A 19,336-nucleotide genomic window follows, 5' to 3' on the forward strand; every position below is an offset into this window, starting at 1 on the left:
AGTAAACCCTTAATCAAGCCTTAATCAAACCTTAACATTAAACCTTAAAATCAAATTAAAATTAAACTTTAAATCAAACCCTTAACCAAGCCTTAATCAAACCTTAACCTTAAAATTAAACCTTAAAATCAAATTAAAATTAAACTTTAAATCAAACCCTTAACCAAGCCTTAATCAAACCTTAACCTTAAAATTAAACCTTAAAATCAAATTAAAATTAAACCTTAAATCAAACCAAAATCAAAACTTAAGATTAAACCTTAAAATCAAAACTTAAAATTAAACCTTAATCAAACTTAAATCAAACCATAATCAAATGTATAATCAAACCTTAAATCAAACCATAACCTAAACTTTAAATCAAACCATAATCAAACCTTAATTAGACTTTTAATCAAACCAAAATCAAACTTTTAATCAAACCAAAATCAAACCTTGAACTTAAACCGGACCCTATCCAAACCAAAACTTACCGACTGTTATTGAGAAGATAAGAACTCCACCAAAGGCTACTATCGCCCAGGCTAGGGAGTAGCCCCCGGTCTAGGGGAGTATCTGGAGGTGCAAGAGGGTGCCACAGGGCATTTCAAAGCCCCACAGGGTACCACATACTATTTCAAAACTTTACAGGGTGACACGTACCTATTTTCACTACACAACGGGGTGACACATACACTAACGAGGTGACACGAAGGGAGGTCCATGTAAACCCTAAGCCCTTACACAATCCGTGTAAGGCCTTACACGGATTGTGTAAGGGATTACAAATCTGTGTAAGCCCTTACACGGATTGTGTAAGGGATTACAAATCTGTGTAAGCCCTTACACGGATTTGTGGGGGGCTTACATGGATTTGGCCCCCCTCTCATGGCCTCCTTGGGTGTTTTTACACCCCTGCCCCTCCTCCTCTCCTATAAATAGTGACCCCTGGGTCACTGTAAACCCAGGGCAGAAAGCAACAGGCAAAAAAGAACAGACAGAAAACAACAAAGACAAAAATCCTGAGAAAAATCCCTAACATTGTTTCACAAGAGAGAGAGAGAGAGAGAGAGAGAGAGAGAGAGAAGAAAAAGAATGAAGAATCCTAAGCTAACTAAAGTTGACTGTCTCATTGCCGGAAGCCCAGGTTGTCCATATCAGGTTAGTATTGAACTCCTGTTCAAATTCTTTTTGTTTTAATTCAATACTTTTATTACAGCGCGGGAGCTCTACCTAAAATTCCTGAGCTGATTCCAACCCTTGAAATATGGCGCAGAAGCTCTGCCCAAAATTCTCGAGCTAATTCTAACCCTAGAAATATGACGTGAAAGCTTTGCCTAAAATTCTTGAGCTGATTCCAACCCTGGATATACGGCGCAGAAGCTCTGCCTAAAATTCCCGAGCTGATTCCAAGCCTAGAATACGACGGGGAAGCTCTGCACAAGATCCCTGAGTTGATTCCAAACCTAGAAATATGGCACAGAAGCTCTACCCAATTCCTGAGCTGATTCCAACCGTATAAAAGTGGTACGAAAATCTACCCAAAATTCTTGAACTGATTCCAACCCTAAAAATATGGTGCGAAAGCTCTACCCAAAAATTCCTAAGCTGATTCCAACCCTAGAAATATGGCGCAAAACCCTTGCCCAAATTTTCAAAAATGATTCTGATTCTACAAATATAGTATGGAAGTCCTATTCAGATTCCCAGAAACCAGAATCCATAGTCACACCCTAGCAAAAAAGCCTTGTCCACTTTTTTACCCAGGTGCCGGAAGTTTTTAACTTCTCCAAGAAAGAGAAAATAAAATTAAATCGTTGCCTCTGAGTCAAGGAAAATTATCAAAAAAATCACCATTTTCATCGATTATTATCATGTGAATACTATATTGTGATTTCATTTGTCTCATTTTCTATATATATTTGTTTTACATGTTTATTGCATAAAATAAGGATTTACTATTGTAGTTTTATGTATTAATTTCAGCATTTGTCCATTAAATGTAGTTTGTTTCATCATTTTATATGTTATTACATGTATTCCTCACATAAAATAATGATTATGATTTCCCTGTCATAGAGCATAGCATGTGTATGTAGGTAAGATAATTTCATTTCTCATTATTTTATCTAAATTTTATTATTTCATGTGGAATTCTTTCAAGCAAGTTTATGTATATATGTTTGCGTTATTTCATATAATAGAACTTCTGTGCTAGCTTAGACTGTTAAAATTGTCAGGGGAGAATATTCGAAATCTAAGCTTTTGGTAGAAAGACTGGGAATTCCAGGCGAGATGGGTGCCTAACACCTTCCCACACTTGTAACCTGACACGGACCCCTATCTCTAGAACAGCATCGGCCAGAGCTTTATACTTTGATTCAGTGGAGGAACGAGCTATGGTTCGTTGTTTTTGAGAAGACAAGGGGATTAGGTTAGAACCAAGATAGATAGCATAACCTCCAGTGGATTTCCTATCATCACCATTTCTAGCCCAATTAGCATCTGAGAAGGCTTGGAGCATGAATGGTGTAGCGGATCGGCCAAAAAGAAGACCATGAGACTGTGTTTGCTTCAGATATCTGAGAATTCGCTTTACAAGGGCCCAATCATCCTCGGTCGGAGCATGCATAAACTGAAAGACACGATTGACCGAAAAAGAGACATCGGGTCGAGTTAGAGACACATATTGGAGAGCGCCAACAATCGAGCGATAAAGAGTGGGATCAGCCATCGTTACACCCCTTAAAAGAGATGGTTTGGCGGTGGTAGCCATGGGTGTAAGAACACCTTTACAATCAGTCATACCAGTGCATTGCAGTAGATCACCAATTTGTCGAGACTGGGTAAGGAGGAGACCCTTGGAGTGGGGCAGTGCCTCAATACCCAAGAAGAAATGTAAGGGACCCAAATCTTTGATTGAGAACTCCAAAGCCAGAGAAGAGAGCAGTTGGGTGATTGGAGCAGATGTAGTTCTTGTAAAAAAAATATCATCTACATAAACCAAGACATAAAGCACGGAATCACCTTTCTTGTAGATGAAGAGCGATGGGTCAGTCTGCGAGGCCACAAAACTATATTGAAGGAGAAAAGTAGACAAGCTATGGAACCATGCTCAAGGGGCCTATTTAAGCCCATATAAGGACTTATGAAGGTGACACACATGGGATAGATGAGATGGATAGCTAATGCCAGGGGGCTAAGTCATGTAAACTTCGTCATGGAGAATGCCATGGAGGAAAGCATTATGGACATCAAGCTGACGGATCGTCCATTGACGGGTAACAGCCAAAGAAATAATGGTACGAATAGTGGTAGCCTTAACCATAGGGCTGAAAGTTTCTGTGTAATCCACACCATGCTATTGATGGAAACCCTTAGCGACCAAACGAGCTTTATAACGCTCAATGGATCCATTAGCCTTCCTCTTGACGCAATACACCCATTTGAATCCAACTAAATTCTGATACGGAGAGGGAGGTATTAAGGACCAAGTGCCATTTCGAATCAAGGCATTAAATTCCTCACCCACGGCTGTCTGCCATTCATGAATTTTGTGGGCCTGTGTGAAGCAGGTGGGCTCAGGGGTGGAGAAAGGTGTGTGATTGGCGGTGAGGGCTTGTGGTGGTGGTGGTGGTCTAGGGCACAAGGTCATGGTATGCACCTTGGAAGGAGTAGCAGGTGGGGAGGTGGAGTTAGGTAATGTAGGTGAGGGGCTGGTGGGTACGGTTGGAGGTGTGGAGGTGTAGAGCTCGAGGAGAGGGCGTGAGCAGCATGGAGGGGAGGGTGGTGTGCTATGGGATGGCTGTGAGGAAGGGTTGGTGGCAGGCTTAGGCGTGGGAAGTGGGGAAGGAGAGGAGGGAGGTGGTGTGGGTGTAGGTGGAGAAGGGGGAGGGCGCTAGAAGGGAGATGGGATTAGGCCACTGTGGTGGTGACGGTAAGGGCTGAACCCATGTAGGAATGACAACCCAAGGATATGGAGAAGGGGAAACCGAGGGTGGATGGGAACCAAGGATTGAAGGAGAGTAAAAAGGAAAGGAAAACTCAACGAACCGGACATGGTGTACAATGTAGAACTTATTGGTGACCCTATCAAGACACCTATAGCCATGGTGAGAAGGACTATATCCAAGAAATACACAGGGAGTGGAACAAAAATCCATCTTATGGCGGTTATAGGGACGAAGGTAAGGGTAACAAAGGCACCCAAAGGTGCACAGAATGGTGTAGTCTGGAGCCTTATGATAAACTAGTTGGAATGGGGGAAGATTATGAGAAACTTGAGAAGGCATCCGATTAATTAGATAAACAGTGGTCTCGAAGGCAAAATGCTAGTATTACATGGGAACTGAGCCATGGGCAAGTAGGGAAAGACCCGTCTCAGTGATGTGATGGTGTCGACGTTCAACCGACCCTTGTTGGGCTTGAGTGTGTAGACAAGAGAGGCGATGAGAGATCCCAACCGTAGAGAAGAATGTGGGAAGGGTACGAAATTCACCTCCCCAATCCATTTGAACTTGTTTAATTTGACTAGAGAAATGCCGTTCAACAAGTGCTTTAAAAGAATGAAAAACAGAGAAGACTTCAGATTTATGGACTAAAGGATAAAACCATATATATTTAGTAAAATTGTCCACAAAAATTACAAAGAAACGATGCCCTGAGATGGAGGGCGTAGGGAAGGACCCCAAACATCACTAAACACAAGGTCTAATGGAAAAAGGCTACGAGAAGTAGATAAAGAAAGATGCAGGCGACAAGATTTGCCAAGTTGACAGGAATTGCAAAGAGTCTGAAGGCGAGACGATTGACATGGAAGCTTATTGTGATGAACAATGTGACGAAGTAGGCGCTCATGAGGATGACTGAGACGAGAGTGCTCTGGCCAACATTTTAATCTCGACAAGAGCAAAGCCTTCTTTGGGAAGGTCACCCCCCACAGGAAACACTTCATCAGTAATATTTTGGGAATTCAGGCCTCAAAATTTTTTACAAGGTATTTGGGTGTGGAGATCTTCAAGGGAAGAGCAAAGAAAAATCACCTCTTACCTTTGAAGGATAATATTAAATGCAGATTGGCTACTTGGAAAGGGAAGCTCCTCACGATGGCTGGTCGTGTGGAGTTGGTTTGATCAGTAATTTCAAGTATCCCTATCCAAAATTTTGCGGTTTATTGGTGGCCTCAGTCCATTATTAAAATTGTAGAGCGGTGGATGAGAAACTTTATCTGGTCAGGTCAAATGGAGGTGAAAAAAATTGTGATAAAAAGGGAGGACAATTGTAAGCCCAAGGACGAGGGCGGCTTGGGTATAAGAAAACTGATAGATGTGAATAAAGCTTGTTTATGCAAGCTCGCTTGGCAGATTAAACATGAAGACAATATTATGAGCAAATTTTTTAGAGCAAGATTTGTTCAGAAAAACGACTCTCTTAGGAAGGGTTCAAATCCTCCTCCATTTTGCTGGGGCTGAAGAGGGTGTGGCAATTTGTGTTGGACATGGAAAGATGGACAGTGGGAAATGGGGAAAAAATCATGTTCTGGATAGATAAATGGTTAGAAAGCTCTTCTCTGGCAGAGTCTTCTAATTTGGAGCAGGAAATGTTCATAGGGAGGAATATGCATTGGCAGATTTTATTCGAAATGGTGAGTGGTGTTTCCCAAATGCTTCTTTGAAATTCCTTGCCAATATCTTTGCGAAGGCTAAAAGAATTTCTTTATCGCATATGGAGGATATGTGTCATTGGAAGCTATCAAATTCAGGAGCTTTTTCTTTGAGATCAGTATGAGAGGAGATAAGAGGGAAAAATCAGAAATTTCCTTGGTTTTCTATTATATGGTAATCCAAGATTCAGCCTCGTCAAGCTGTGTTTGGTTGGAGGCTTGCTCACACTCGGTTACCGATGGATGAGGAGGCACGCAGAAGGGGTGTGATGATGCCTTCTAGGTGTAATTTGTGTGGTCGAGCAAAAGAATCTATCTCTCACCTATTTATTCATTGTGAGTACACCCAGGCCCTGTGGAATTCTTTCTGTGATTTATTCGGTATCAGGTGGCAGCCCCTTGATAGGATGGGGGATATTTTAGCATGGTGGAAACGGAAAGCTAAGGCCTTAACTTTTTCAAATGTTTGGCTCTGTGGTTTTATTTTTATTCCATATGCTGTCTGGATGGAGAGAAACGCTAGATATCGCGATGGTGTAGCTCTTCATTATAAGCATACTTTTGCTAGGATGAAAGGAGAAATTTGTATGATTTCCAGTGTACATCTTGGGAAGCCCCTTTCCATCCTGGACCTGTTATGTGCTAGAAGAATAGGAATTCCTCGAGTAACAAGCACACATAGAGAGATTATTGAAGTTCGCTGGTGTCTCCCATTTCCAGGATGGAACAAGCTAAACACTGATGGATACTCCTTGGGCAATCCAGGGAAGGCCAGAGCAGGAGGCATTTTTATAAACGAGAAGGGGGAGAGCCTCTTGACCTACAGAGAATATGTCGGTATCAGAACAAATTTTGAAGCAGAATTCTTGACATTGATTGTTGGGCTTGAATAGGAAAAGATACATGGTTTTCAGAGCCTTTGGATTGAATGTGACTCTACTGCAGTGGTGATCCTTCTTTCTAAAGGTTTAGTTCCATGGTTTGCTTAGCAACGATGGAGAGGTCTTTTACCTTTCATGAATTTAATAAATTGGAAGGTGACGCATTGTTACCGGGAGGCAAATGTGATTGCCAATTTTTTGGCTAAATCATCAGCTAGATTTGAAGTGTTGTATCTAGTGGAAGCTTGGTCTCGGTTGGTTTCAATGGAATTGGACTTGGATGTTGCCCAGCATCCAAGATTTCGATTTCTGAACTTTTTGGATTTGCATTAGACTAAGTTTTAAGGGGACCTTCTCTTGCTGATGGCAATGCCGAAGGTGGGGTTGGTCTGTTTTTTTCTTAGTCTATTTTTGTATGTTGGTGGTGCTAGTTTTTTACTTTTCTATACATTCTTTCTTTCTTCTTAATCCAATGAATTTTTAGTGAAAAAAATATATAATAAAGAAAAGAAAGAAATTGCTTTGGCAGCCATGGTTGCATCCACCCACTGTTGGTGTCCTTCAATAGAGGGGTAATGTTGTATTCATACCTTTTATAGTAGATGGTGTGGAAGGTTTGAATGTGAGTCTCAAAGAGTTGATGAGTAATTCTAGGTCCTAGAGGTTAGTTTGATCAACAGCACATGCCATCTAAAATATCACATATTGGATTTAATCTACTACAATGTCGAAAATAAATCCCCAAGAATTTCAAAGGTGAAGTAGCATCAAATTGGAAGGAAATAATTTAAATATCAAGGGCTGAACTGACAACTTACACATGAGTACAATTATGAAAAATCTATCAACATGTTGCGAACATCTTCCCATTAGCATGCCACTGAAAAAATACAGTCGTCACAACAATATGATATCATAAGCAGTTTCAAAACCAAATCAATATGAAATTATAGGTGAGTTCATCCACAAGCCACAATCTTATAGATAGTAGTTTTCATTTTTTTTTTTTAGAAACGATCTAGGTACCCAACACAATGGTTGAAAAATATAATATAGAACAAGAAAAGCAGTGCTAGAGGTATCGATCAAATAATCATAGGAAATAAACAACAAAACAAATAATAATCCAACATAGTTTTCCCATAGACAAGTTAGAAGTGCAGTCTCAAGAATCAAATTAAAAATGAATGAAAATTTTTTTGAAAGAAAATCGCGGAAGGTAAGAAGAAATCTAACTACATGTTTGTAAAATAGTTAGAACTCGTGCAACATTGTTTAATTGAGCTCTGCAGTTTTGGTTCAATAGTGATAGCAAAAACTAAGCAGTTTGAATCAAAGATTATCAGCCCAAGTCCAAAGCAACCAATTGTTTCTTGTGTAGCAAACCAACACCTGATCCATGCATGGAACCTCATCCATGATTCAACTGTAAATAGAGAGAATCCAGAGAAAGAGAGAGAAAGAGATTAGGTTCCCAAGTAGCGATAAAGATAAAACTAAAATGGTTAATTAGTTTGCCTTGCAAGCTTAAAACTACACGACTGCTTTAACATTCTTGAGTTACCAACCTCCTGAGGTATGTGTTGCCCATACTGCCCAAACTCCTTGGCCCTCTCCTTCACATCTCTCTAGAGGTATGGGGAAGAAGGATTTTAGGTTCGAAAAGAATTGGAAGGTAGCCTGAGATGCTTAAAGCTGTGAAAATTTGTGAACTGAAGAAACACCCCAAATCAAAGAGCCCTAAAAGAAAAACAAAATTGAAACCTCCAAGAGAAGATGTCTCACAGAATCTAAATCTGAATCTGATCTTAGGAAAAAGGTAGATATACCTAATTTAAAAACAAAGACTTCTATGAAGCTTTCTTCAAATTATGAACTTCTTTAAAATGCAGCCACGTGTGGAAAATTTGCTTATGCTAGTTGTATAATTGTGGAACTCCAATGTTGAACATGATTTTCTTGAAATATATGCATTATTTTAGTTCAAGTGTCTGATATCATTATAGGAGTTCTGTAACATTTTTTACACGATAAAAGTTTGAGATTGCTTTTGAGCTAATTGTCGTTAAAATGTTGAGATTTAGATTGTGTGCAAAGAAGAATGTGTAAATAAAGAACAGAAGGAAAGGAATGAATATCACCAGACACCTTGTTACATCCTCTGGCCCTCAGAGGTAAGAGGAAACTATCTGAAACATGAGGATCTCAGAGAACTCATCAAATATAAGGGCAGAAGAGATTTGATCGTAATCATTGACTTCAGTGCCACGACTTTTTCCTTCAAATCTCCACGATTAAGGTTACTACACAATGAAATCACGAGTCGCAGTCAGTTAATTAAAAAATAATAACAAATAAAAGGATAGATAATAACAGAGCTCTTCTAAAAGGAAATCAAGGGGCTAGCCAACCAAAAATCATGTCCCATCAGATCAATGATTCCCAACATAGTTCTTTCTATGAGATTGCTAGGGATTTGTTTATCAGTATTCAGTAAATCACAAGTCAAAGTCAGTTAATTGAAAGATAATAACAAATAAAGAATAGATAATAACAGAGCTCTTCAGATAAAGATATCAAGGGGCTAGCCAACCAGCAATTGGAAGCACTTTGGATTTATCTCATTCTTCTTTCACAATGTATTATACTATCAACAAACTGAGATATAATATATGTATTAGCAAGTCTTGGCACACTGATAAATAGTAGAAAAATCCAGATTTTTAGCCACTCGCCCACTATTATTCCAGCTGCTTCTGCTAAGAACCCATCAACCCATCTCTCTTGATTCAATTCAAGTGACCCAATTGTGGACATAAGAGTGATCACATAGACTAAACAAGTAAGGATTCTAGTTGAGAAAAGTGCTCTGGGGAAGGTTTTTTGAGGTTGGTCATCTTCTCCAGCCAAAGTACTCAAGCTGTCCCAATAATTCAGGTTTCAAAACAGTCTGAAGTATAGATTCCAATCTTTTTCATCCCTGGCTGACCGAAGCTGATCCAAAGGGTGGGGTTCAATTTTGGGTATGGAAGCCAAACCGTGACAAGGAATGGCATGAGTGAGATTGTACATAGATTGAGGCATAACTAAATATTGATAATTTCTTTTTTTTGCTAAAGATCGGCAAAGAATATTATTAGAAAAGAATGAATGCAATACATAATGATATCATAGAAGAAAAGAAATTTAGATTGCAGTCCACCTTCGGCATGGCCATCAGCAAACTAAAAATTTAAATCAACCAGCAGAGAAAATAAAAAATAAATTAGTTGAATCTAAATCTCAGACGGTCTTGAGCATCCCAACTAAGATTCTCCAAAGAAAAACAAGAAGGATTCATCCAAGTCATTGAGGTTCTCCTTGCCGCTGCATGATTTGCTAAACCATCCGCAACTGAATTTGCTTCCCGAAAATTATGAGTAATTCTCCATGAGATTCGATCTATATAGCTTTTGTAGTGGAGCCATCTTTGTTGGAAACGCCATGGGATTTTACCATTCCTAATGCACTGAATCGTGGCCTTTGAATCCCCTTCCACCCAAATAACATCCAAATTCATGTTCATTGCCAATTTGATTCGTTCAAAGAACGCAGCAAACTCTGCCCAAAAGTTGGTAGCAATACCTTCATAAATTGCAAAGCATCGAAGAGGACTTCCCGAATGATTCCTTAGGACACCACCCACTCCCGAATGACCTGGATTACCCCTAGAACATCCATCAAAATTGATCTTAATACAACCCTCTTCCGGATAAGATAAGTTTAGCCATAGATCTTATATGAATCTTATTACAAGAAGAAAATCCTTGAATCTCATTCACAATAGCTTGAATCACCATCTTCACATCTCTACAAAAATTCTTGAACCTACGCAGATTCCTCTCCCTCCAGAGTTGATGAGGGATAATGATAGCTGCTACCTGCCAAACAGATTTAATTGGGACCACACTTGCCTTCCTCTTCCACCAAGAGAAAAGTTCTTGAATGGAAGGGAAACCAGACCACCTAAGATCGAAAAAACTTAAGAACCCCAACCACACCTGCTGCGAGAAATTGCAATCAAGGAAAATATGATTTAAAGTCTCACCATTAGCATAACATAAGTTGCATCGAGATGCCAAAGGCACAGCTCTTTTGCACACCTTCTCATCTGTTGGAAGACCTCCATGGATGAGACGCCAAGCAAAAGAAGAGGTTCTAGGCAATAGGCCCTTTGACCAGACCATATTAGCCCATTGAACAATAGTGGATTTCTAACGAAGTCCTTCCCAAGCCAACCTCACAGTAAAATTACCCAATTGGGAGAGAGACCACACCCTCCTGTCTTCTGCATTGATCAAAGGTAATAGGTAAGCACGAGCTTTTTCATAGACATTCTGCATGATCAATGACTGAACTTCTAGAAAGCACCACCTTCCACCATCTATGAAATCAGATACAAGTGCCAATAGAGATGACACAAGCTGAGGATCAATAGAAATGATATGAGAAATAGGATCATCATACAACCACCTATCCCTCCAAAAACTAATATATCTACCATTACCAACCAAACATCTCTCGTGGAGATTCAAAAAATCCCAAACCTTCTTTATGCCCGGCAATATAGAAGAAGAGATTGGGGAAGACTTCAAAAGACCATTGCCTGTCAGAAACCGACCTCGCAAAAAAGTAACGAATTGAGAGCTATCATTCTTTACATACCAACATAATTTGGCAAGTAAAGCTAGATTTAAATCCTTCAGTCTTCGAACACCAAGGCCCTTTTTCCTCTTAGGCTTACATAACACATCCCACCTTATAGTAACAACCTTAGGGTTCTCAGCTTCACCACTCCAAATAAAATTCCTGATCCATCTCTCCATAATAGAGATAGCAGAGGCTGAATAGAGATAAACTGAGAAATTATGAATTGGAATGCTGCACATCACAGATTTAACCAGTTCAATTCTTCCTGCCATAGAGAGAAGCTTACGACCCGTTTGGTATTGTTCCAAAAAAACGTTTCTATCATTTTTTCGTTCTATTGGAACGAAAAAACGCAAAAATCTGTTTGGCAATCACATGTTGTGTTTCATTTTTTTTTTGAACCAAAAATTGGAAAAAAAAAAACGATTTGAAAGGGGAAACACGGAACGACAAAAGCCCGTTCTATCCGTGTGTTTCGTTCCAAAGGTGTTAAAAAAAAAAACTTTTGTTCTCGATTACCCTCGCCTCCTCCTCTCCCTTTCACTTGCGCACCTAGAGCTGGAGAAAGAAGAAACCGGAGATTGCACTCGACCACACAGCAGGTACGATTTCTTCTTCTTTGTTCTACGCCTTCTATTCTTCTTCTTCTTCTTCTTCTTCTTCTCGATTTCTTCTTCTTCGTTTTGTTGATTGGGTTTTCTACCCGTTTATGGGTATTTGCCGATTAGGGATTAAGAAAGGGGGTTTTCTCTTGCAATGAACTAAGAAAGGTTTTGCAAGGTTGGAGTAGAGAAGCGAAGCAAAGCGGCGGAGCCTCCCTCTCAACGTTCACATAATCACAGGTACGAACAAATAAATTAGGGTTTTTTTGGGGGTTTCTAATCTTCGTGAACCCTTCTCAGTCTCAAGAACTCTCATCAGTAGTTACTACAAAGAAGTTAGGTCTTTGTTCTGCTTCGTTTTCTTTGTCTGTAACAAAAACCCTAGAGAGGAAAAACCCCAATAAATCCACTGCCCATCTATATAAATCTTTGTTAGGTTTCTGGTTTTGGATTATCAAGAACCAATTTTTCCATATTAACAAGTTCAATTATTGTGGTGCATATTCTCTCAAATGCCTGAATCTTTTGTTTTTTTGGTTGCCGTCAAGGGTGTTGGAATTTTGTGTTTCCCTTAAAATTTTCATTTTTAAGTGAATATATAGGGAGTGATGGTGTTAAACCTGGGGAGAGAGTTCAACCCTCCCCATTTCCCAAATTCTCTTGGAAATCTCCAACGGAGAACTGTAGAGTAAAAAATGGGATACGATAATGGAGGCACTACTGCATCCCAGTAAGTGAAATAACCTTTGAAGAATTGAAAAACAAAAAAGGAGGCTTGCTACATTGTCCCAAACTGGTGCAGTCTCATAGAACAACTAAACAACCCTCTCTTTGTTTCTGCGATCTACACTCAAATTTATTCAGAATAATGACAATGATCAACCTTTGCAACTTCAAAGTTCAGACAATATATATATCGAATCTAGCTCGGTTTGAGTACAGCATTCCAGAATTGAGTCGGTTCTTGGTTTGATACTGGATCACACCATCACTCATGGGAACCAAATTGAATTTGAACCAAATGTTTGGAACCGATTGATAAGCTTATCATCAATGGGTGTATATGTATATATATATTGTCTAAATGGCACTTCTATAGGTGTATCGTGTATAGATCATTATGAGACTCTGGCATGGTAGACTATTTGCCATATCTCACCACTTGTCTCGTAGACTCCACTCAAATTAGTGTTTCACCCTCTTGGTTTTTGGTAAATATTGTAAGCCATTCGAGAATTCATTGCCAACTAAATTTTGATTTAGCATTCACATCCCCTACCAGTTCATAAGAATTGAATTATTCCATGGGCAAATAGTTTATGAGGTGAAAAACTGAGATTTTCATATTAAGCATTCCCTCAGGGGGAGTGTTGGAAACCAACTTGTCCTCATATACTTTTAGCAGGTTGAATTCTAGAATTAGACCCAAAATCCAGATTTGAATTCTGCCATTGGTTTCTCGTCTTTTTTTAGTGCTTTGCCTTTATTATTCAGAATGAATTAGAAAAGGAAACATTATTGGTTAAGCTAATTGATGACAACTGAATTAAAGTTTAAGATACATATTGGGCTTTCTATCTCAAAATTGCATTGATTTTATAATCTTGTATTATTGAAGAATGTATAATAACCTAGTATGCTAACTTTTTACACTAACGTATAATGTCTAGCTATTATGTCTGGAAGTAGTATCCCTGCCGTTAAGTGGTCAGAACTTGAGACCACTGTTTTCATTAAGGCAATGAAAGAAGATGTAAAAAATGGTCACAAATCCGGTAATTTATTTAACAAAATTGGATGGGGGGACATTACAAAGCAATTTCAGAAGGCTTTAAATCGTACGGTTGGGAGAGAACAATTATGCAACAAGATGAACAAGTTGAAACACGAGTACCAACAATTCAAGAGACTACTTGACACAACTGGATTTGGGTGGAACTCAATGACAAAATCAGTCACATTTGATGATGAGTCCGTATGGGATAGGGCAATACAGGTACAATATATCTCACTGGCTAGTTGAATTATTTCAAAATTAGATTGCAATGAGTAGAACATCCGAAATATACAATGACTGCTTATGCAGGCAAATCTAAGTTGGTTGAAATACAAGAAGAATGGACTAAAAAACTGGCCAGATTTGAGCCTGATATTTGGGGATGCATATGCTCGAGGAAATTTAGGGGTTGACAGTACACAAGATTGAGATGACATCGAAGCTGCTAATACTGTTGATACTGAGCAAGTCTTCGAATCTCCTAGTACCCCAGTGCATTTAGGCATGACTGACCCCTTCCTTGAGGATACTCCTACTCCAAATCAAACCACCACAAAGCAAAATCTTGATAGGACACCCACGAGACGAAGAAAAAAGAGCTCCAATAAGGGAGATAGCCACGTCAAGTACTTGTATGGGAAGTATTTATCCATTAAAATTGAGAAAACATCTAGTACTTCCATTACATCTCCTGTTCATCGTGGAGAAGGTGCATCTCGTCCTCAAAATTTTAGTGTGAGTGCATGTGAGGCGGTATTATCTTCTATACCGGATATGTCAAAGGAGACATACTTGAAGGGCACCAGTCGTATGTGTGCTGATCTTAGTTGGAGGGAGTTGTTTGTCTGTGCAGAGCCTATTAAGAGGACTTGGCTTTTAGATGCCTTGGAGTAGTTTAGGGGCAATGGGCCCTTTGTCTGATTCTACTGTTTTATGATGGTTGTGTTTGAATGCTACTTTTGATCATTTTGGATTCAGGACAATACTTTCGATGATGACTAATCTTGTTTTTTTTTTTATTATTGATGTGTGTAATGTTGAACATGTATTTTGGGTTGAGACGATGTATCAGATTGTTATGTTTTACAATTATTTGTTTGCAATTGATAAATAGTTGTCAATTTATTGCAATTATGTCAAATGCATTATGTGAAACTTCTAGTGATGAAGAATATATGATCATTCATGTGGGAATGGAATTACTGAGTGAGGCTGTATATATTAGGGAACCATATAGGGATAGTGTATTTTCAAGTGTTGTCATGATGCATGAGGTATTGAATGGGCATCCCAACAGATGTTACGAAGAGTTTAGGATGGAACGTCATGTCTTTCTCAACCTATGTGATTATGTTAGACATAGAGGGTGGTTGAAAGACACGACCAACATCCGAGTGGATGAACAACTTGGAATATTACTATGAATTGTTGGGAAGGGTTCAAGTAATATAGACACCCAAAATCATTTCAACCAGTCAGGATAAACAATTAGTTGAACATTAAATGTTGTCTTGATTGCAATGCAACACCTAACTAAGGAGAAAATCAGACCACTAGACTTCAGTATGATACCGGCAGAGATTGCACAGAACCCGAAATACTACCCTTTTTTCAAGATAAATATGTTAATATGATATATGTTTGTAATTAAATATATGAATACTTATATTCTTATATGTAGTGATGATTTAATTGTCCATATATTTCATAGCATTGTATTAGCGTCATAGATGGTACTCACATCCACGCAGTCATTCCAAGAGAGGATCAAACTCGCTATATGAATCAAAAGGGGATCACAACTCAAAATGTGATGTGTGTATGTTCATTTGACATGCGATTCACATATGTATATGTGGGATGGGAAGGTAGTGCAAATGATTGTCGAGTACTTGAATAGGTAAGGAATGATCCTCGATTGAGTTTTTCACATCCACCTCCAGGTATTTATTTTATTATAGTATATTATATTTCCATTTGAGTGTATACGTAATAACATATATTATTTTTTGATTGTAGGAAAGTATTATGTTGTCGACTCTGTGTAAGCTAGCCAATTTGGATTTTTGACACCATTTAGGGGTGAGAGATATCATCTACCAGACTATAAAGGGCGTAGAAGATCCCCAAGAATAGTAAAAGAGTTGTTCAATTATAGGCATTCATCACTTCAAAATATCATTGAACGTACATTTGGGGTATTGAAAAACAAATTTCAAATTTTAAGACTCATGCACCAGTTCCCAGTGAAAGTTCAGGCATCAATGGTACTGGCATGTTGTGGGCTACACAACTATATTCGAGAAGAGCATATTGTTGATGCTGAATTCATGGGAATGAGTGATGATTTAAAAGTTCCAGAGGATGACTTGAATCCACCACATGAAGATTTCGTTGATCATTCTACAGTATAATCAAGTTAACGAAATAGGGCAAAAGAGATGAATGGCACTAGGCTAAGAATTACAAATGCAATGGCTAGATAGCAAAGGATGCATGAACTAGTAGAAAACTAAAACCGATAACTATTTTGATAAAACTGAAAACCTAAATTGATCCTAAAAGTGATGTAGTACTTGTTTTATGTTACATTTATGTATGTGGTACAAGTTGATATATTATTATGAATGTCATATATTTGGATGCTTTATTAACTTCTTTGATATTTAAATTACTGTTACATATGACTTCTTCTATGCCCCCACTTATAATAGCAAATTGTGAAATTTGCGAGAATAGTTGTGCTAAATATACAACTAAATCGGGAAAAAATATTGGAAGATAATTTTTCAAGTATCAAGATTCATGTAATTTTTTTATGTGGGTGGACCAACTCCAGCTATGTAAATGTGGTAAAGGTCAATGCAAAGTACGAACTACGACGAAAGGTCCAAACAAGGGACAGTATTTTATATGTTGCCCAAATTCAACTGGGGTAATTTATTTCTACGATTGATCTATACCTATAGATAATTTTAGATTTTTGTTTTTAATTTGATGTTAAATTTCAATGACCCTAATCACATCTATTATTTGATGTAGGCTGATAATCGTGGATGTGGTATGTTTGTATGGTTGAAAGATGAACCACATATCTCTACCATGCAACATATAGATAAATTTAGATTTTTGTTTTTAATTTGATGTTAAATTTCAATGACCCTAATCACATCTATTATTTGATGTAGGTTGATAATCGTGGATGTGGTATGTTTGTATGGTTGAAAGATGAACCACATATCTCTACCATGCAACATACATTATGTTCAGAAAGCTCAACATCAACATCATCCACACCACCGTCCATTTCGAACGAGTACATGAAAGGATATCTGGAAGGGACACTTAAATGATTAGAGGACCAGACAAATAAGATGAAAGACATCCTCCATGCATTCAAGTCTTTATAATTGGACAAAAAGTAAAAAATTAGGGAATTATATAATAATTAACTTGGACATGGCATTGTTAATTTTATACTTTATTCGTCCTGTAATAAGACAATTTTTTTTTTTGTATGTAATACTTTATTGTCCCAAAGGATTAGTAATTTCCTATTTTAATGTTATTTATGTAATTATTGACTTAAAAAAAACATTTATGAAACAAGCATAACCAAACGGCAGAACTGTCGGTTTTCTGTTATGAAACTGTTCTAGAAACAGATTCACCAAATAGCCTTAAATCGTTTAAAAACGACGTTTCGACACAGAAACTGAAATTTTTGTTTTTGACACGAAACGGAGTTCCTGTAACAGAAACGATACCAAACGGGCCTAGTAGTTTCGTTGTTCCAGTTTTGTTAAAAAAAAAAAGGGCATTTTGACACAAAAACTAAAATTTCTGTTATTTTACAAGAAACGTCGTTTATCGAACAAAAATGTTACTAAACGCAACCTAATTGTATAAAGTTTTCCAGCAAAATGGTAATGCAGCTATATTAGACCTTGGATCCATCATTCTCTCTGATGACATTGTTCATGGTAAAAAATATACCCTTTTTCTAATCCAATTGAAGGTCCAGTGTGGTGAATGAAGAGTTTTTCTCTTCACCAACATCGCGTGGATGTCAAAGGCGAAATGAGTATCTAGAGGACTGATAGGGTTTAATTCTTAATGAATAATAAAATTTGTCAAATGATCAAAATACCCTTGTCAAAGTTGACCCATCTAAAGAAACTTCAAATTTTGTTTAAATTTCACATTTAAGGGAAGGTGTTAAATGGTGACGTTTTGGTTGAACTGTTTGTTTAGTTCGATGTGTTCGAGGGTAAACTGGAACCAAATCATTTATAAAACGATTCCAATTTCCCGATTTGTAAACTGTTTCAGTTTGATTTTATTATCTGTTTGAGATTAGATATTAAAAACCATTTGCATTGAAATCCAATCACTCTTTATTCTAGCTGATGAGGGTATTTCTTCCCAACCACGGCACGGGCAGGGATCGTCCTGACCAATGCTACACCTCGGCCCTTCATCAGGTCGTGCCGCCACCTTGGCATCTCATCAGGCCGTGCTGCCACCTCGGCCTTCCATCAGGCATTGCTGCCACATCGGCCCTCCATCAGGCCTTGCTGCCACCTCGGCCCTCCATCAGGCCTTGCTGCCACCTCGGCCCTCCATCAGGCCATGCCGTCACCATGACCCGACGTCAACAACAAGGTTTCCAGAAACGTGCTTTTGTCCACCTCTACATTCAAATAACATAATCCCCATTCACAAGGACATGACTTTATCCACTACACGTCACCATAGACATCTATCCCTCATACGGTTGGCATTTATGAGATAAGAGGGGAATATTCCTCTGAAATACCCTAGGACTCGAAATATTCCCAGAATCACAAAACCACTCCCCTCAAGGACTCTATGCCTAGGCATGACTCTTCACAATCGTCTCCCATTCTCCCTCCATCAGCAGCCTATAAATACCAAGGTAAGCCTCCATCATGGGGGATCAATCACTTCTTTTACTAGAAAAGCTCTCTTGAGTATATGCTGTGGAAAGATCTGACTTAGGCATCAAAGAGTCCCCTGTCAAGTCAGTCCGGCTCTCCCCTATCATCTCTTCTGTGCAGGTCGGCTAAAGCAACAGGAACTGCAGGAAAGATCATCCGATCAATTTTTACCACATCACTAGCCAAAATAAATGTGTCAATGAGAGAAACCCATTCCCAAACAACACATGATTAAATCATTCAATTATGGACAAAATTTAGTATGTAATGATCTAATATTGCCTTGCCTTATTAGACAATTAGATATGGGTAAATCAATATACAAAAAAATAACAGCAAAAAAAAAGCTATGTGGACACAAGAATATAATGTTAAATGGTCTAAAACGGTTTCAAAACTGTATAGTTAAACGGTCTTGAACAATATCAAGCCATAAATTTAAACGGTTTTAAAAATGAAGTCATACCAAACCATTTAATAAATGATTCGATTTCGATAAATGTTTTGATTTAGCTTCGACACCCTTATATTTAGGTGTGTTTTATCACCAAACAAAAAAATTCCTAAAAAATGGTGTAAATGTAGTCACAACTCATTTTTTCTGTCCTCATCTGATATTTCTTGTTGGCAAACTTACAAATTTCTCCTCCTATAAATAAGAGAGTTCCCCCTCATTCACTAATGATTTTTTTTTTTCAAATCCTAGTGAATCCCAAAAATACTCTTAAAAAAATCCAATAAATTATCCTATATATTTGTACTGGTATTTCCTTTACCACACGGGA

The 19,336-nt window shown here is 38.2% G+C and overlaps 1 protein-coding gene across 1 annotated transcript; it reads right to left on the reverse strand.

Moving 5' to 3' along the window:
• Positions 1–2,193: 2,193 nt before the first annotated feature.
• On the reverse strand, positions 2,194–2,713 carry LOC122094836 (uncharacterized mitochondrial protein AtMg00810-like). The gene is made up of 2 exons (XM_042665429.1): positions 2,307–2,713; positions 2,194–2,203 (listed from the first exon to the last, which is right to left on the reverse strand). Exons 1-2 carry the CDS (start codon positions 2,711–2,713, stop codon positions 2,194–2,196), a joined length of 417 nt encoding a protein of 138 aa, XP_042521363.1.
• Positions 2,714–19,336: the final 16,623 nt, after the last annotated feature.

The sequence above is a fragment of the Macadamia integrifolia genome, chromosome 12 (genome assembly GCF_013358625.1).
Source record: "Macadamia integrifolia cultivar HAES 741 chromosome 12, SCU_Mint_v3, whole genome shotgun sequence".
Classification (NCBI taxonomy): Eukaryota; Viridiplantae; Streptophyta; class Magnoliopsida; order Proteales; family Proteaceae; genus Macadamia; species Macadamia integrifolia.